General features: G+C 44.7%; 2 protein-coding genes; both read right to left on the bottom strand.

The window, feature by feature from the left end:
* Nucleotides 1–10,397: 10,397 nt before the first annotated feature.
* GSTUM_00004237001 (uncharacterized protein) lies at nucleotides 10,398–15,093 on the bottom strand. XM_002835488.2 has 4 exons: nucleotides 13,453–15,093; nucleotides 12,489–13,404; nucleotides 11,650–12,417; nucleotides 10,398–11,580 (listed from the first exon to the last, which is right to left on the bottom strand). Exons 1-4 carry the CDS (start codon nucleotides 14,608–14,610, stop codon nucleotides 11,558–11,560), a joined length of 2,865 nt encoding a protein of 954 aa, XP_002835534.1. The 5' UTR covers nucleotides 14,611–15,093; the 3' UTR covers nucleotides 10,398–11,557.
* Nucleotides 15,094–16,863: 1,770 nt separating this feature from the next.
* Nucleotides 16,864–19,343, bottom strand: GSTUM_00004236001 (uncharacterized protein). XM_002835487.2 has 3 exons: nucleotides 18,894–19,343; nucleotides 18,193–18,835; nucleotides 16,864–18,132 (listed from the first exon to the last, which is right to left on the bottom strand). The coding sequence occupies exons 1-3, from the start codon at nucleotides 19,020–19,022 to the stop codon at nucleotides 17,372–17,374; spliced, it is 1,533 nt and encodes a 510-aa protein (XP_002835533.1). The 5' UTR covers nucleotides 19,023–19,343; the 3' UTR covers nucleotides 16,864–17,371.
* Between the last annotated feature and the right edge of the window lie 905 nt (nucleotides 19,344–20,248).

Below are 20,248 nucleotides of genomic sequence, written 5' to 3'. Positions count from 1 at the left end.
TGAAGTTGAACCAAATGAAGAGTCCTGTAGTAGTATCTTTGTTCAAGCTACATGTAGCTGAACAGCCTCTCCCAATTAGGAAACCTTTTACTAAAACCTCCACTTCTTTCATCATGGCCGTAGTCGCATCAGGGACTATTTACTGGACCAACTCATCAAACTGCAAGTTCATCGCATTCTGATACTTGTGATTGTGGTGAAACTGTAGCAAATTAAAGTTTCCCTTAGGTACAACATTTGACTGTGTAGTTGTGGGGATAAGTCCACAGTCAGCCTCAGTGGCGGGCACAAGAGAGAGGGCCGTACAGGTAGTCTCAAGTGAGGAGGAGGGGTTGGAGTAGAACTGAACGGGGGACGACAATCTCAAAGGGAAAGGAGAATCTGTGGAAGAGGAGGCTGTTGAAGACGCCATCCTCACCCAAACTACACTTAGTGATTACCAGGACCAGGCCGAGGATATCTCACACTGAAGTATCTTCTGAGCGAGAACAACTACCTTCTAACCAACCGTCTGAAACAAAAAATACAAACAAATAACAGTGATAAAGTATTTATCAAGAGTGAAATAAGGTAAAGTACTGGTGGGCTCACTTCCGATACAGTGTGCAAGAAGTAGGAAAAGTACTTACAATAAAGCGTAAAGAACCTATCTTCCTCAGCCATACTGGCCTCCTTATATAGTATTCTTCCCACCCCAAGTCATGTGACCCAAAGTGGTCACATGTGCAAAACCAAATCATAACAAACTAATCTTCATAATGCAATAAATAAGTCATGACCCAAAGTGGTCAGATGCGCGAAACCCATGACCTCATAATGAGGTCATATGCAAAACATAAATCATTTGTGTAAGGTATACCCATAAGGTATACTTGCAAGGTACACTTGCCAGACACACATCCTATGACTCATAATTAAGTCATGTGAAAAACATAATAAATCATAATCTAAACAAGTCATATGACCAAAATGGTCATATGCCCGAAACAATAACATACTTATGACTTATAATTATGAGTTATGTGAAAACCTTTTCCATACCAAGCCATATTCATGACAAACAGTTTACTGTTTTCTCTTTCAGCTTTTTCCATTGTAAACTATGTATGATGTAGTACTACTTCTGCTTTTCGAAGTTCCACTTCTTCCTTTTACTTGAATATATACCACACCTTATGGGCATAAAGCTGACCACCATTTTAAATAATACGATTTGACTTTCTTCAAGCGGTACTTATCATCTGTGCTACCTTTGTATTTGCAAGACCTTCTACTACTTGTTCTCCAGATATTGCCTGTACCATACCACCTTTAAGGACTGTTTGTAGGCATTGCTGAAAAGTGGGTGATAAATTAAGAGCTGTTTATTGCAGCTCAATTCTTTGTTGTTTAAGGGTACAAATAGTCAAAGAAGTTTGAGGAAGCTATACTGAGAAAGAAAATGATATAGATAGTGGTGACTAAATTTCTTATACTTCATGGAGCTTTACTAATACAATATTTTGATTGTAGGATACAAGGCCAGTGATACAGAAGGCAGAATAAATTCTCAATGCCTTAAAGGTTTGCTGCCTAATTGAGTCAATTGCTGATAGGAACTCCGCTTTGTCAAAATCTGCACATCCCATACATGTCGCTACCTCAATAGCTTTGGTATGATAGTGTCTATATGGTTGAAATACTACAATATTCACGAGCTGTAATATGTGACTGGTATGTGGAGGTAGGCAAAATATAATTATCTTATGCTGATTACAGTACTCAATGAATTTACTAGTACAGTGAGAAACATAGCCATCAAAGAGAAGTAGTCAATAAGTTCCAATATGACATTGGGAAAAAATTCTTTCAAAATGTGCAACCTATTTCAATGTCAAGTGGTCATTAGAGTATCCAGTTTCTAATACTCCTATATAGTAATTATCAGGAATATCAGTTTCCATATACCAGTATTCCTAGTAGATAACTATAGAGAGGATTATTATTGGTAGCAGCACAACTTCATCAGCACTGGTGGCCTTGCAAATATTGGTAAGTTCACAGCTTGTGAAACTACCTAAGTAGGCCTGTCAGTTTGAGTCTTGGGTGATAATCCACTGGTCACGTCTAATTCCAATTTGGAGGCCAGTTTCATTGAAATTATATTGATCTTGGAACTCAATTTGGTATTTTTCACAAACATCCTTATTTCATAAAAACCAGTTAGAAATTAATGTAGGATCATGTGCATTTTTGTAGTTAGCATCAATCATACAATACTTTCGAACATAATACTCTAGATGTTGCTTAGGAAATCTTCAAGCTTAGTCTTCTCCAAGAACAGGAGTAGGTTCAGTTCTATTTGAATGTTTTTGCAATAAAACTCTATTTGTGGAAGCATTAATCATTTGCAGATGAGTGGAGGTTCTAATAGTATCTAATCGATCAAGGTATTGACATACTGCTAGCTCTTGCTCCTCATTAAGTTTGGCATTTACACCTGGTCTTTCTGACTTAAACACTCTGCCATTCTAGTGTGCTCTTAAATGTTAAAATGAAAAGTTAAACTCACATGCTGCAGCTGCTAAATTTAAATTGTCAACTCTACGAGATGTCAGAACCTCAAAATTGATTCCTGATGTCACGAACGTGGCTTGGCATAAAAAAGGTTTTCACGTGACACATGGTTATAAGTCACAGGTATGTTATTGTTTCATACATATAACTCATTTGAGTCATATGATTTGTTATGTGTGGGATTTGTGATGCTTTTGCACATGGCTCAAATATGAGTCATAGGACGTGCACCTGGCAAGTATGCCTTGCGAATGTGCCTTGCGGGTAAGCCTTGCATATATGATTTATGTTTCGCACATGACCTCGTTATGAGGTCATGGGTTTCACACATATGACTCAGTCGAGTCACATGACTTGTTTATTGTGTTATGATTGGTTTATGAGTTTTTGCATATAACCTCACTATGAGGTCATGGGTTTTGAGTATGTGACCACTTTGGTCACATGACTAGTTTGTTATAATTTGGTTTCGGACATGTGACCACTTTGGGTCACATGACTACGGGTGGGAAGAACACTATATAAGGAGGCCGATGCGGCCAAGGAGGATGGTGTTAGGTGGTGACAACTTGATAGACTGGAAAGTTGTCTAGGCCAATCGAGATTCATTTCTGTAGACGGAGATTGTCTAGGAAGGCTCAGACTTTGCTCGTTTTGTTTATGACTACTAGGAGTGAAGTAAAATAGGTAAAGTAGGGTAGAATCGTAAAAACAATATTATATTATTAAGGTCTCTTCTCCATTGCTTGATGATGTTTAAAGCTTGGGAGGTACCTCAATATTTATATTCCACGTCTGAGTGTTCACAGACTACATCTATTTATCATACAACTATGTACTTCTTCAATCATAATTCACAACGTCGAGTTTTCTTCCAAGGTGCGAACACCTGTGGACTCTGAAAACCATCACATCCTCTTCGGTAATTACAATATTTCTTCTTAAGAAGCGTGCTGTCCCCAATAGTAATATCCCGATTAGCTGAGTCTTTAGACTTATGGCCTAGTTCTTAAGTCAAACTGAGTTGGCTCCAATTGTCTTCACCATTGATAAAATGATCAGTTTTATCCATGGCTATATCTGCAAAGGTGGTCGTCATTACAATCATCGTAGGTTGTCTGACTCCAATCCTTTCTAACTCCATACCCAACCGATAGATTTTCTTTGGATGACTTTCTACTAACTCGCAGGAAGCTATTCCACCAGATTGGTAATTAATCCCTCAGTCAGCAACCCTTGGTTGCTCTCTGGGTAGTAGGTTTCAGTAACCATTGTAGTATTGAGAATCACTCCATGGCTACGACATGTTCCGAAACCCAGTTGCAACACTCCGTGAAGTTTGTTGACTTCTTTGGTAGTGTCTTTTGAAGTTCTAGACTCTTCCGGTGGATGTAAATGTATTGGTCTCTAGTAGAGATCCTTTACCATTTGATATCATCTCTTTGTGCGAAATCGTCCTGTTACATACGGCCCATGCCAAAGGTGTCATGTCTTTGAAGCCAGGTAGCCCTCTGAGTAGTTGACGGAATTACTCCGTTCCACCTCCCAGGCCTAGCCGAAGGTCCCTTCTCATATACCCTGTAAACTCAATCCGGTCTGATGGACGGCGACGACGTATATAGTGTTATTCTAACACCTTCAATTCTGTGGTAATATAGTCACAGGACTCAACTGAGATTAATATATATGATGACGCGCGGGCCCCGTAAGGGAGCCGGAGGGGGATGTTGGCGACCAGAGATTCCGATTCCGAGTGGGGTTATCCTACTTAGGGTGGTTCCTAGGTATCGGGTTCTGGTATTCCTAACAGATAGGTTCTTCACACTTTGTTCTAAGTACTTTTCCTCGTCCTTACCGTCGCTTCGCCCCGAGCGTTTCTTTCACCTTCATGATGGGCCTTGATTCCTCGGATTCTGGGGGAGATATCTGAGGTCGCTCAGTAGTTCCTGGGGTCTTTGGTGTTGAGGTTTATTAGGTGTTGCGTGGCGGACTACTTGGTTGCTTCTCGTTTCGTCGCCTGATAGTTTCTCACGATGCTGTCACTTCGAGCACTTCATCGCGGTCGCATATGAGCCCCTTTCGGTAAAATGTCTACGGCTTCCTATCTATCGTCTACTCCCAGGTTTCGCGTTCAATTGGGGGGATTGAACACTGTGTTTGGGGGGATCCCCCATGTCGTTCTTTGGACCAGCTCATGTTTTTTGTTGGGTTTTAACGGAGTCCTTAGTTCTCGCGATACAAAACGCCCTTGGGTTAGACTGATGACCTTCCCAAGTATCAACGCATCGTACCAGCCGCATCAATCCACTAGGGGAGGGGGCCTCGCCGGCCCCCCCCCTCCTCGTTACTATATGTTTCTACGGTCGGAATCCTACGATGTTGTTTATCACCGTTCCCTTAGAGTTTTCTCCTTGTGGCATTTACAGTGGTTCAGTCGGATATCTCCTCCTCGCCTCGGTGGGGATGGCTTTGACCCTGAAAAATCTTACCCCCAGGTGTGGTTTTCTTGCTACCTGTGGTAGTGTGGGTCGATTGGCTGCCAGACACTTGCGTTGTCTGTGCGTCAGGGTAGTTCAGTTGTGGTCTGCAGTTGGCAGCTTCACCCATTGCAAGTGGGGCCTACCTTCTGTTTGTCTGCTTCTGTTCTTTCGCCCTCCCCCTTCTTGTCGCATCAGTTGGGGACGCCTCTTACCCGTTATTCAGTCCGTGCCTGTTGCCGGACCTGTGGAGTTGGCTTCGGCTGGCTCTGCTTACTCTTTCCCAGCTCAGTTGAACTTCAGTTTGGCTAGGTTGGATGGTGTGGCACGTGTTAATGCCTTCGGGTATTGGTACCGCCTCCTTTGTAGCTCCCAGCTGTGGCTGGTGGGCCCCCCTCGTCTATATAGAATTGGGGGTTGTGGCTCTGTTGGTGTGGCCAAGACCAGTGGCTGCCTGATGGGGTTAGGTATAGCTGTCCTGTGGCTGTTGGATGGTTGATCTATCTGAGGGGCTGGAGGGGCTGCATGGGCTCTCTGGCGCCTGGTGTGTGGGGCTTAGGGGGCGCTGATTGGGGGGGGAGGGGCATCTGCGAGCACTGGTCGGACATGCATCAGGTTGGGCGATGTCTAATTAAGTGTTTCCGGCCTGATAGGGCTGTTGGGTGAAGCTGCTGAGTGCTGTAAAGCTCCTCAATAACCTGGATGGTCGATGGCCACCTGTGCGGATAGTGGGTTGCAACCACCTGGTTTGACTTGTTTGGGTCTTGCGTGCTGGACTTTTGTGGGGTTTGTTTGGTTTCTTTGGTTTGGCAATGGGCATGGCTAGAGGGGGCAAGGCACCATGGGTGGGAGATAGGCCCCACTGGCCGTTTAGGTCTGTCACCACCTCTATGTATTTCTTTTGTTTGTGAGTGTGTTTTTGGGGGACAGGCAGTGAGTACAGGTCCTCCTCACCATTACGCTCTTCGGAGACACTTGGCAAAGTGGGTTCATAGGGTCGACGGCCTGGCATGCGGATGCGAGAGGTAGACATGTTGGTCACCTCCTCTCTGCCATCGTGTCGCCTGTAGTTTATGTTTGTTTTAGTTTTGTTGGTTTTCTACTGTGGTGGAGGTGTTGTGGGACGGTGTTCAGGCCGGGCGGTAGTGATTTGATATTTTGTTGGACGAGGAACCTGGTTGGGTTGGTCTTTTGCTCGGCTTCGGCTACGCTTAGTGCTGGTTAGCTTCATACCAGAGGAGCTACAGACTTGGACCGGGGCGGGTGCTGGGTTGTTTAATGGTCTTGTAATTAGTTTCCGTGCGGGCATGACTCGGGGATGGCAGGTGCGGGACCGTAGACTTAGTTAGCTTAGGATTAGTGGTATGCCAGTTAGCGGTATCCCTGTGCCGGTGGGGGCTCGTCGTATGCCAGTGTTGGCGGTACGAGTTTAAATAAAATTAGATTGACTTCTAAGTACTTTTCCTACTTATTAGTTTAAATATAAAATACCTTTACGATCTTTATCTTTATTACAACGTTATCTTTACGCCAAGGAAAGTTCTTCATGAAGAAGAGTTAGAGAAAGCTTACAATAGGGGTTCCCGATAGAAGACAGAGGTCTTGTACCATCGGTAACGTAGGCAGAGGCCTAGTGCTATCATAAGACGAAGAAAGGAGAAGAAAGAGAAGAGAAGTATCGTTCCCCATCGCCAAGAACTAACCATCCAAGGAGGGATTGTTACACCTGAATTCTTAATTCAACAGTCTGGTAAAGCTCTCTTGACTCGAGTGTATTTGAATCTGGCATCTTGTCCTGGTAGGATTATAGAGAATATAATTTCACTAGTAGGTCTCTATAGAGTATATTGAGGTATGATAGTAGAATATAATTAAAAACTTGAAGTACATTTTATTGTAGCATATTATATTCTAGAGAGATTTAGGATAGGGATATCATGCTATAAACTTCAATGGCAGAAATTACTTTAGGTACAGACTTCAATGGCAGAGATTACTTTAGGTACAAACTTCAATAGCAGAAATTACTTTAGGCAGAAACTTCAATGTCACAGATTATTTTAGGTAGAGACTTCCATGTCAGAGATTACTTTAGGTTGATACTTCAATGGCAATTGTTTACTATAGTCTAAAGTGAATGGTAAAGGTACTAGTACATTATAATAAGATTTAATAGAGTTTTATTGATTTTTGAGAAGAGTTTAAACAATTTATTATAATACAGGCTAATTTGATATCTGTCTTCAATAATATAGGAGTCTTGTTCCATTCATATAGAAAATCTAATCGTGATTTATCATTGAATTCCAATTTTTTAGAAATTTATTGTTGAGTATGAAATTATTGTTGAGCTGTCGGGCACTCCTCTGGAGTGCCTAAGGTTTGTGAGCGTGCGAGCAACCGGGGGTTGTGGCTGGGGAGCTACAACCTTGGCACGAGTACTACTACATTATGTAGTATCGTTGTCGTTTATTTTTTCTTTTCTCTTGAGCGAAGCGCATGTCATGGGTGATTGTAGCGCGCTCTCCTGTAGCATAAATAGGGCCCTATAGCCCCCCAGTAGAGCATCAATCAAGCAAGAAGTACAACTTCAAACAAGAATTACAACAAACCTCTCTCTCTGAAACAGTGGAAGCAGGTTCCAATCTATTAAATTTAACGCCAAACCCCCAATGATCCCTAACGCCCCCCCCCACCCGAGGGCCCGGATAATCGGTTATCTGTAGTTATCATAGTTAGTCAGTCCATCCCCTGTTCGGCGCAATCATCGGGTTTAAGCCTTTCTTGCGGAGATTTGATTGGTTTTATGGTTGATTAACCGGTTGGGTGCTCACACGGGGTGTCGGTTGTCGTGGGTAATTGTTGAATGACCAGAGTAAATGACTGACTAACGGGAACACAACACGAGTGATATGTCAGTGACCAGTCACTGGTACCATAGCTGTCAAGACTGATTCATACATTGGCATGCCTAACTTTCAAGATCCTCAAGCGAGACATGAACCAATGCATCATCAAATCAAAGCAAAGTGGGGAAATGTTTTGCTCAGTGGAATAGTGGAAGGTTGGTGGGTGGACTATCACGGGGAAACCTTTTCAATACCAGCGTGTCACAGACATTCACTGTAGAATACCAGCTAACCTTTAACACCCCAATAGAGTAATAAATCTATTGTGGCAAATCCTACTTTCAGAATCACTCATGTAAATTCAATAAAAAAAACCTCCAAAAATTCAAGAGAGTAAATCAGAAACACTTCTAAATTTTAGAGTTTTTTTTAAAGATAAAAAATAATTAGGTAGATAGCCAGTGTCACTTAAAATTTGACAATAAATCTCTTTTTTAGGATAATGCTTGTGCCAAGCTGTGTTGAAACCCATACTTATTACCTAGTTTAGCACCTCAAGAAACCACTTTTTTTCTCACAAATCACATTTTCTCTTCCTAATATGTCTCTAAGACTTCCCCCCAGAAAAGGAAAAGTTCCAGTAAATACATTCAATGCTGGTTTATTTTCCAAAAAAATATTTCGATCTTTTATAATTTTTTATGATTGTGTTTCCCTGCTTAGAAGTTGAAGAGTTATTTTCTTGGCCATGGGTGAAACCTTGCATTTTGCTGGCATTGGCAAATGTTGGCTGGTATTCTACAGGGAGGGACCGGGATTCGCTGGTATTGTGTAGGTTTTCTCTGGTCTGAGGCGGTCGAATTCGTCGCCAGGTATCCTAAGACTAGATTTGGTGACAGTTGACTGATCTTGGCCAAAAAATCGGGTTTCTGGCCTTTCCAGTACCCGAACCACCCAGCAGCACTTGGTGAATTTGATTGAATACTATAATAGATAATAACCTCCACTCATGGAAAAAACAAAAACAAAGGCTCGACCCCGGGTTTGAACCGGGGACCTCTCGCAAGCATTCTTAAGGTATTACCCTAAGCGAGAATCATACCACTAGACCAGCCGAGCTGTTTCGGAACTTTGACTTTTTCCATAGTTGACCATACAAAGGAAGGAAGTGTCCATAAGTCCCTCCAGATTTTAGGGAGTGACGCTAGAAGAGGCGGGAGGAGCGCCCACGTCGGTTCGCTATTGAATAAACCAGATGTGGTAAAGTACAAGTATGTCACACCATAAAAATAAATAAATAATTGAGAATGGCGCTGGGACGTCCCTCCGTACTGTACTTCGTACTCGAGTATTATGAGGAAAGAAATCACGGCGAGGATATTTATCTTTCAATCCTCATTACTGCCGGTACTATACCTCCTGGACCGAAAAAATGTGGGAAAATTTTGCGCCGCCCGTATCTCTGAGACACAGGTTACAAGTAAGAAGCAACTTTTTGTCACTTACAACAAATTCGCAGATGTGCAAAAACTTCAGACAATAACTAATCCCAGGTCGGGCATGTGATTGTGCCCGCGCTCACCATCACTGAATTCACCATCACTGAATAATACCGGAGGAAGTATCTTAGTCATCTCTGTTCTAGAACACTGACAGGGGCGGTATGTATCATACAAAATTTTTCACGGTTTCAGCAGTCAAGGAAAAATAGGGCATCGCACCCGCTAGGATAGAACCTTTCCCCAAGCTTTCCCTATGCTCGAACGTCCGCTGCATCAGAGCCGCTGGTTTCTAGGGATCTTTGACTTATCGAGCGAGCACCGGCAATCAACACAACCCCCCCACCCCGTTAGTCAAGACTGCTAGACAGTAGCGGCTATCCCTCAAAACAAACTCTTTAATTTGGAGAGTATAATATATTCGTGGGAGTAGCGTTGGTGATGCTGAGCTTGCGCTTTTGCGGATATTGCTAGTTATGGGTGCATCCACGGGTCGTTTGGCCATTCGGTGAGTGGGACAAATTCAGTCTCCCGCATTCAAGTACCGTACTCACAAAGGGCACTGAGCATGAATTGGGAGCCTTGTTCTGATAGTAGAGGGATCTCAGTAGGGCGTCCATCCCAAGCCCACTACTACCGGTAGTATCGAGCATTACTACTCCCTAACACACCCCTCCCCGCCCACTCACTATCGCCCCTTGTGGACTACTCAATGCTTGCCATGGGCCAGTGTAAAATTATTTATGATGACTAAAATGTTTCTATTGACCCAGGCCATAAGAGAAAGGTTTCAAATTATAAGCTTTAATAAGAATGACACTATTGAATTTTACAACTTGCCTAATTTTCAGGTATTGTGATGATGATATTCAATCCTAAGTAGTAATAGAATAATAAGTTTACAATCTAAAAGGAAACTGGTGACCAAGCAAACAAACTTCAGTTTAAAATTTCTGAATACATCTAGGATACCTCTTTTAGTACTTTGCTACAAACCCTTACACTTCAGCTACTGGTAATATTCACCATTGTTGTTTTCACCTTAGGGCACAAATTTACAAACTAAGAAAAGCCCACGGGCCGGCCTGGCCCATGGCAAGCATTTAGACTACTCGAGAAAAACGAGTGACTGGGAACGACAGTTGGTCGCGATATCGTAGGCCATTCCCCACACTTGTAATACGTACCAAGGCAGGAAAACGATTTGATAAGAGTATCTAGCTAACAATTCCACGGTTTGAACCTTTCTACTACCCATGCTCCAGAAACCCCACCAGATACCTGTAAGAATGAAAGGGCCGCAAAGGAAACAGAGGTAGTTACATTTTCAATTGGCCTTTGCCGTATGAAGGAGAAATGAAACAAACCCAATCGCCGGGCATATAGTAGCAAAGGCTCCCAGGTTAACATGCTTTACTACTAAATTGTCTGCTGTGGAAGGTAGAAAAATAATCTCACCGACGAAAAATAACAAGGAAGGATAACAGGAAAAAACAAAACAAAACAAAAACAAAGGGTACGTATTACAATGGGATTCAGTGTGGTAAGGGCAGGGCGCATCGGGGTAAATCCACAAGTAGATAGACTTGGGGGGAAATGCCACGCGTGAAGACAATAACAGCAAGGGCAGAAGAAAAACGGAATGAAAGGAAAAGGGGAGGGGTTGATAAGTGACTTATCCCAGACTTACTCGATACTTTGAGATTAACTCAAACAGGATCCCCCTAAACCATCCAGTCGCCGCCATGAAGCCCCAAATCCAACTTTACCATAAATACCCATCCAGCATCGATAGCCAGTCAATAGCCGAAGGCTATGGCCGCGGCGGAGAAACCTTCCGGAACACAACGAAGCCTTATAGTAAAGGCGTCTTAGAACCCTCGGGTCTGTTGTATGAACAACAGTACTTCAAGAAACAGAATGCAGTATCTCAAAGATATCCCCAGAAAACATCGGGATGTTGTAGAAAGTGAAAACGAAACTATGAAAGGAAAAAAACAACAACGCCGAACAGAAAGACACCCAAACACCCGCGATCCGCTTTTATCGATAAAAGAACTGCCAGGGAAGCCGAGATGGCAGTCGCGATGGCAGTTTCAGAATGCAAAACAAGAGAACAAAAAGTGAAGATATTTGCGTTGGTAAAATGCAAAGACTGCAAAAGATGACTTAGACCTTAATCTGATCGTTGGCGTTTGGCTGGCCGCGGAGAGGTTCTGTCAGAGGACGGAGAACTTGCCGTGGATGGGGTAGAGAACTTTGACCAACCTAAGATCTCGTCGTCATCTTCGTCTTGTTCTAACTCGTCGTACATTCTCTTCTGTTCAGTGCTTGGTTTTGCCTCTAAAAATATGTTGTGCTCTGCATCATCACTGTCGTACCCAAGTAAGGACTCCACTTCAGGAGCGGGTTCCGGTGAATGTAGGCTATCGACAGCCTCGTCATTTTCGGCGTTTATTGCCACTCCAGATTCATTCGCATCACCAGTAACTGTGTCATCACCATAGTCGGTCCGGAGGTGGGCCTGGTTGAGGTCATAGATTTGGTAGCCAACATGGTACTCCGTTTCACCAGACAAAGCCTCTTGTCCATTAACAGCGCCGTCGTATTCGGCATCGTAATGTTCGTAGCCATCCTCGTATTCAACTGTCTCATCAAGGTATTGGTTTTGCTCATCATCGGTCGGTTGGTCATTTTGCTCCGGGCGGCTATGCCTCTGCATGTTGGATTCATGATTATTCTCCAAAGGGTCTTGAATGTCATACTGCTCGTCATCTGGGATATAATCTCGGCTTGCATCTTGCCCAGCCTCGAAACCTTGCTGACCGTCGTACTCATATTCACCATACTCCTCTTGCTGCTCTCCGACATAATCCTCTTCGCCTTCACCATCACCTCCGAAGACGGGAATTGATGATGTTTCATTATTTACGTTCACATCGCCGTCACTAGGGCTATGACTCTCGTTATGATTGCGATCAGCAGCATTTTCACCTGGATCGATAAAATTAACGGCAGATTCCTGTTCGTAGAGTTCTGTTGCCCGCATTAGTATTTGCACAAGAATAATGAAACGAGTGACCGGTAAGGAAAGAGAGAGAGCCTACCAGGGGTATCAGATGGCCCAGCTGCATCTTGCTGCTGCTCTGGATCTTCATGAGGTGGTGGCTCGTTTTTACCCAGGTTTTGCTCCCCAGATTCCGAATTAACAGTGTGTGGGCTGTGATGAGATTCAGACTCCCCGAATGTCTCATAATCCTCATACTCAATCAACTCCTCCTCTTCTTCAGTAGAATGAGCCTCATCACCCTGAACTGTGGAAACGCTCTCCTCAACCTCGTCAGGAGTTTGAGTATCCCTCGGCGAAGCACTATCGGAGACGGTCTCGAGTTCGAGCACTGCGTTTTCTTGGGCCCTCGGAGTTTCTGAGCCATAATTAGGCGATTCATTAATAGAAGCAGGTGAATCTTTAGATACAGCCTCAGTAGGATGGAGGGGGGCTTCATCCTTCTGATCGTCACCACCCTCATTGCCCTCACCCTCCACACCGTTAGCAATATCATCGTTTCCATATTCAAGATCGAAATCGTCGTCATCGTCGTCGTCGTCACCATCATCCTCTTCAAATTCTTCCTTCTGTTCTAAGATGCTGCCTTGATCCTCTGTTAGGTTAGGTTCTACTTCAGTGGGCTTATCGGTAGCATGTGCGAATGCCACAGATGAGTCATCATTATTATTATAATCTTCGACCTCAGGTTCTTGAAGATTTCCACCTTCACTTGTTTCGACGAATCTCTGCTCGGAGTTCGCGTCGTTGTCTCCCGACTTGCGTCTTGCATACTCGATAGCCTTGTTGTAACCAAGGCCTTCGTTTGCGGAGCTAAGCAACATATTGATACGGTCAGACACGCTAGGGCGCGAAAACAAAACCAAACGAAGTGCTTCTGGATTTTCTATGTTGTCCTGGAGACTGAGTCGGACATGAAGATCGAGGATGTGCTGGAGCGAAAATTCATATGAAGACTTAGAGTCCTACCCATCAGACAAGTCAGTAAATATAATCATGAGCACTAAGTGAAGGAAAAAACTCACCTCGCTAATTTCAACACCATAATCCACAATCTTAATTACCAACTCATCTCCTGGGCTAACAGATCCATCCAAAACATTACGAAGCTCTGAAAACAACTCATTCATCCCCCTCAGACAAACACCGACATCTTTGATAAAAAACGGCAGATCAACATCATCAGGAGGGGGGAATAGCGAGACGTGACTTTGTTCATACTGGACTACAACTGGGTGTGGGTCGAAACCAGGAGGCTCATTCGCAAGGTTGACAGCACCTTGTTCCTCAACTTCATTACCAGTGGTAACGGATTGATGGGGCTGCTCGGTTGCTTCATTCGCCTGCCGCTCCTCCAAGGACACTACTTCGTTCGCAAGGGTTACAGACGTATTCTCGCTCCAAACATTGTCCTTGTGTTGCAAGTCGCCGTCTTGGGTAACAGCTTCATGTGCAACAGTCTTTTCGGTATTTTCAAGCAAGGCGAGAGTACCGCGAGACTCTCCCGCGGGTGATACTGTTTGCTGGGAATCTGTGAGATGGGCAGCTTCACCAGCACTGGGGTCTTCTAGTGGAAGAAAAGGCTGATCAGCTTGTTCTGAAATGGCTGGGGGAATGTTGGGTGTGATGCTGGGTTCTTCGGGAACAGTTGATTGTTCCTCTGGAAGTGTTTTTGGCGAAGCCCCAGGAATTGTAGGAATCCCGTCTGGAACGGGACCGGCTTCATCTACCTGTTGTTTCTCAAAGATGATGTCATCCTCTCCATCCAACATGATATCATCATTATCGTAAAGTTGATGGCTATTATCAGCATTATCTTCCTCCATACGGTAGTTGGCATCAAGATCGGCACCGCCTGCGTTAGAGTAAACTTCGTCGGCATCGATCTCAATGTCAAAGTCGGAATCCTTTCTGATATCGGTGTCCGAGTCCATCATTTCGTCGTCAGTAGCAGGAAGAACATGGTGGTCTAATAGACCCGGTAGTGGGTGATGTGCTGGGTCCGCCTGCATATTGGCGGATTTGTGTTGCGGGGGGTCCTGGAAGGAGTAAGTTGTCCCAGGAGTGTCTGGGTTGTCAGAAAGGTCGGAAAATGGAGTAAGTGGAGCGGTCCGACGGTCAAAAATCGAAATAGAAATGCCGCCTCGAACTACTAAGCTCATGAATCAGGTTGGTTTAAACCAGCTAGCCAAGCAAAGGACCGTTCAAGGCTTGTTTGACGGAGCAAACCCGCGATGCGGTCAGCCAGGTTGTGTGTGGCGTCTCGGCTAGGGCCTGAATACTCCAAGGGAAACTGTGTGGTTAGTAGGTAAGTTGGTTATTGGCACTGAGTTAGGTGATCGATGGAGACTGTTGGTGTGAGAGTAGAAGGGGGTGAAGGGGTTATTTGTAGGTGGGTGTTTGTGGCGAGGTGAGAAAGTTGGGCGAAGACGCGGCGATGAAAGGGGCACGCGGGGAAGGTTAGGTTGGAGTAAAATTTGCAGATCGAACAAAGCGAGTTAAAAAAAAAAAAAGACAAAAACAGGTCGACAAAGTCGGGTGCTGCGACGCGCTTTCGCGATTAAGAGAGGAAAAAAGGATAGGATTAAGGAACTATAATAATCGCTGGTAGAAGTGGGAAGAGGCTTTAGTTCATCGTGTGAAATAATTGCACTCTTTGCTGTGGTGTTGAAGAGGGGAGAGGTGTGTGGTGAGAAAGAAATGAGGGAGTGAGTGGTCAGGAGAAGACCTGAGTCTTGACTGCGTGTTAAAGGATGGAGGAAACCCTAAAGAGCATCCACTCAATAGTAGTAATTAGGCATCCTTGTATGATAATATGATACCGGTAAAGTACTCGTACAGTATCATACTCGAGTATCATACATAAATTTATCACTCAGACAACCTCCTCCTCACCTCTCTCCATGCAAGCCACTGAGCTTGAGAACCCAGTTGTATGATAATAATTATGATAATTATGATACTGTGTATCATACCTGAATCTTCAGAGTGAAACTATCAGTACGGCCCTCGATGAACGCTACTGTCTACCGGTAGACGAGAAAATATATTTACATTAGTTCCAGCGAGTCGCCAACCTCCCCACTGAATAGAATACCGCATAACCTACTCGAGTACTCGTATCTGGCGAGAACCGAGAGACACCCCCAAGCAGCAACAGTTTTAACATCCCCATCAACAGCCACAGTCGAAATAAGAGCCAGCTAAAACTCACAACTTCGTCGAAACCAGAGCCCCAAAAGGTTTAGCCCTGACAATACAGAGTTAGGATGTGACGTTTTTGTTGCAACTTCGAGACAACAGGAATAAACATCATAATATTATTTGAGCGTGAGCTTGCACGGGTACGGTACCGTACTTTGTTCGGTGGTCGTGACTAACCTCACTAAATTTATGTGTCATCTCATATCGACATCATACTGAACAAAGTGCCAAGCTCAACTATCTAAGGTCTAATCAGATCCGTCGAACCTGTTTCTTCCTTCTACCCTAGCTCCTCCTACCTTCTAAATTAACAGCAAAGTAGGCCTGAAAGAGTATCATACCATATATCATACTCGTGTCATACTCGTAGACAAATGAGCGGAAGAAAGGAAAACTGAAAAGTGGAAGAAAAAAAACACCCAAGACGGCAAATATCTCCGGCCTGGCAGAAAATGCAAAATAAAGCTTCCGAGAGATTTCAATCTTATAATGGCATTCCAAGTACGCCGGACTGGTATCATGAGTCGCCGTACTGTGATGCAAGTAGACTATGACACAGTGATACTGCTCTGCATTCTCCCTCATGACGCATAGTCTATAGTCTAGAATGCTCCCTCTCCCTTTGACTATGATACAGACTTTTTCTCTAATGTTAGCCTGTTCTAGATACCAGGAGGTATCGGTATTCTGGCTCTTTTTTTTTTTGCGGGCCATGGTGGAGTGCCAGACATGGCCTAAGAGATCGCAGATTATTTATCTAAGACACTAATCTCCGGCAATCCCGTGCTCCCGACTCAAAATAGACTTCACGGCACACGGTTCGACTACCGGTATTCGAGTTCTTACAGTATTCCGTCATGAATTTTTGAAAGAATGCCCTTTTATATTAAATTTTCTTCAACAATTGCTATGTTTACCAATCTTTATCATTACCTTTCCCTGCTTGATAGTTGTGAGTGTTTTTTATTATTAGAGATCGTACTATAGAGTACCGTACAGTACTCCAATACAGTACATCTACTGGTACTTGTATCATAAAACGTTGCACCCGCCTGGCGTACCGGTAGATGAACATCGATGGTGGGGTACTGTACAGCACAGTACTGCACAATAACTGGTTCAAAAAACAGGAAACTCGAGAGCTTCGGGCTCCTCTTTCGCAACCTTTATCATAGGGGGTTTACAATAACGCAAAGACCAATTTTTTCCAGTGCCGGTATCATAATATTATTGTACCGTTTCCGTACCGTAATGTATATTATTTTTTATCTTTTTTGTCACAGTACTGTTACCACAATTCACACTCAAACGGAAAGTAGACATCCACCCTAGGTGCAAGCTATACTCCACCTCATCACCTCAGGGTGCTGTCATCCACTGTAACGCAGCGAAAAGCCAGGCCTCTCCCAGCAAATCCTTGTTTCCATGGACCCCCCAGCTTTGACCAAGCACACGCAAAAAAAAAAAAAAGAACCCCCAAAAGTAAAGATAGTGAACGAGAAAGACATTCAAAGAATCTTAACATCCCGAATGGAAATACAAGGAAAGTGAATCGCACTGAGACTAAAGAAATATTTGAACCGGTACGGTAGAACCTCGGGCTTTCCGTAGACAGGGCCGCCGCAAACTATGGGGCAATTGTGGTGCGACCAGATACACTCTACATACCAGTAGTGTTGCATAAAATTGACATTCCGGTTCTCTTTTAGTCCATCTTAGCTAATTATCCTCTCCCCCCTCATCGTCTTCATCATCGTCAACTTCGACGACAAGACTTGCGGTAGGCCATAGACAATCTTTGACAGCGCTTTCAGATCCACCCTTCTCACTTTGCAGCTGATATACCTGCCTTGGCATCGGACTGACTAGCTTGAATCCATACTCGTGGGTGTATCCACTTGGTTTCTCCGGCGTTTTCTCGTTGGTTGCACTCTCATTCAAATACTCCAAGCACTCCACGAAGGCGTACACCTCCTCCATATTGGCGTCCCCATTGAACCGTCTGATCACTCTCTCACCGTTCCTCAATCTGATGCTAACCCTAGCTGTATCCTTGCCAGTTGGTTCCACTTTCGGGATGGTTGTAGCTCTCCACTGCCTCCACGCAGTCCTATTCTTTGCCAGCAATACCTTCTCGTCCGCTCTAGCCCGGGCGAGTTCCTCTTCCCTAGCCTTTCTCTCTGCTTCTTCTCTGCGCGCCCTGGCTATCTCCCTATCTCGGGCGAGGGATAGCTCATATGCTGAGTTTTGTTGTTCACGGATGGCTCTACCTGCTTCGTGTACGGCGCGGGTGGCACGGGCCCGCTCGAGGGTCTCGGAATGGGTCATTATAGCAGCCGTCAACTTTGAGACGAGGGTCTGTGGTGGTGTTGGCCCAACAATGCGTGAGACAACAGACATTCCCTGGGAGCTACCGGGTGAAGGAGCTCTGCTTATTAGCGCAGCGAAAGGAAATTTGGCGCAATTGAGGGCCGCTGAAACTGTGAAGTACCGAACCAATCAGAAAAAATTGGGCTACTAAGCATCGACATCGGAAATACCTTGGTATGCCTCGCTGTCTTGGACACTCCCAGCCCAAAGAATAATGTTCTGTGTCTTAATAAATTCAACAACCTCAGGATTTATCAATGTTTCTCTGTTGAAAGATGCCGTGTCATCATGTTCGTCGCTTTGAAGAACTACTAATAAGAACCTTAATTCCTTCTTTGCCAAATCCAGGGCCTGGGCGTAGCCCCCCTCAAAAAAATCCAGTCCGGTCTCCGTTCCATATTCCTCTTCAAATAATCGGATGAACCTGGCGGCGGTGTCCCGGGGGTTCTGTGAGCGGCGGGTAGTCTGTGTTCGTGATGGTGGGGAAGTCGCTGTACGGAATCGAGCCAAGAAGGGAAAGAGGGTGTAGAATAGAGAGAAAAAGGAGTTGCTAAGTCGCCATACCAGTGAAAACGGAAACAACAGGAGTGAAATCAGAAGTGATGGGCGTCGGGATACCGCAGTGGGTTGTGGGACAATTCGGGGAGCAGGGGAAATCGTGCCACGGTTCCGCGATCCGGCCCTGAGAGGGGAACCAGGGGTGGGTAGGGGCGGAGGAGGAGGAATTTGTTGCCGGGCTGCTGCTGCTTGTTCCGCAACAGCTTCAGCCACGGGATCAGAGGTCTCACCGTCGAAGAACTTTGTGATCGCAATCTAGCAGTGCACATGTCAGTAGGGACGGGTCAAGAGCTAGACTCAAAAGTTTAATTACCTCAACGTTCCATTGCGACCTTCGTAGTATGGGAATAGCATCCTTAATTTCTTGGGCAGTAACTGCTGTAAACTGTTCCAGAGCTTGTTGTTGCGATTCCGATAGTTGCGGAGCATCGTTGTCAGCCATGGTTAGATGAGAGAGAACCGTATAGCAGCAGCTGGAGGATATTGAAGGGGTCTGGTTGTTGGTGTCAAGCTGGTTATCGGATATTACATGCGGTTTGAGCAAACGGCCTGAGTCACAGTATGGACACCGTTCAGTGTTCAAATACTAAGGCCCTGTATAGTTGAGGGTGACGTGGAGAAAGCAAGACGAGAAAACCAGGCAGATGTGGTTCAAAACTCGAGAGAAGAGGGCGGCCTGGATTCAGAGGGGAATTGAGATGGTAGAGGGGAGGTGAAAATAGAGGGCGAAAAAAGTGAAATAGGGATATCGACGTGATACAGCGGGTGGGGGGGAGTTTTTGTTTGGTGCGTGAACTGAATATTACAGTGGAGGCTGACCCTGTCACTCGGCCTGGACTTTTTCTGCTCCCATGCCAATACTCAGTCTTGGCAGAGGAGATCTTGGCACGATGCTAGAGTCTCGTGACCAAGGTCCTTCTCGAGAGCCTTTTTTGCAGCATCAATGCCCGACGGGATAATACTTGAGCTGGTAAGATGGCATAAAACGTTTGTAAACCATGGGTAACCTAAGTAGGACCGGTATGCGGTGACTGGAAATCGAGGCCTCCACTCCTGTTACCAAGTAACAGCAGTGGGACTTGTCAAGTAGGGCAGTCTGCTGCAGCATCTGAGGACTGACGGGGCTTGACTTTGCAAATACAGTGTCGTATCATAATCTGCTTTATCCTCTTGCAAGACTAGATTACTGTAGAATTACTGTAGAGTGTGCTGTGCAATTCACAATAATATTATGATACCGGTACTTTTTGGACTCATAAGAGTAATGTTAAATTATACAGTATCGTACTCGTATCCCTCCCCTTCAACCACTACTCCGGCAGGTCATCACAGATACGTCAGGGATCATGGACAGCAATAGCAGTATCATAATACCGCTACTCGAGTACCGGTATTCGTCTACGCTATCCCATATCTCGAGGCTCTTTGCATCATATCTGTATGCTGGCTCAGTCGCCAGCAGACACAATCAATTGAGACTCATGTCTCCACCCAGCTTCACGTAATGTTTTCCCCCGGCCGAGATAAACCAACAACCCCAGGAAATGCAGGGCGAGTCAGAATTATTCGAGGAGAGTTAATTTTGGTCTGTGGTGTCGCCAGAGGATTCAACGGCTCCGTCTCAGCCTCACACGTCATGCCGACCCCTTTCGCCCACTCACCCAAACT

This window comes from Tuber melanosporum, assembly GCF_000151645.1.
Source record: "Tuber melanosporum whole genome shotgun sequence assembly, scaffold_11, strain Mel28".
In the NCBI taxonomy this organism is placed as follows: domain Eukaryota; kingdom Fungi; phylum Ascomycota; class Pezizomycetes; order Pezizales; family Tuberaceae; genus Tuber; species Tuber melanosporum.
This window is presented reverse-complemented; position numbering and strand designations above follow the sequence as displayed.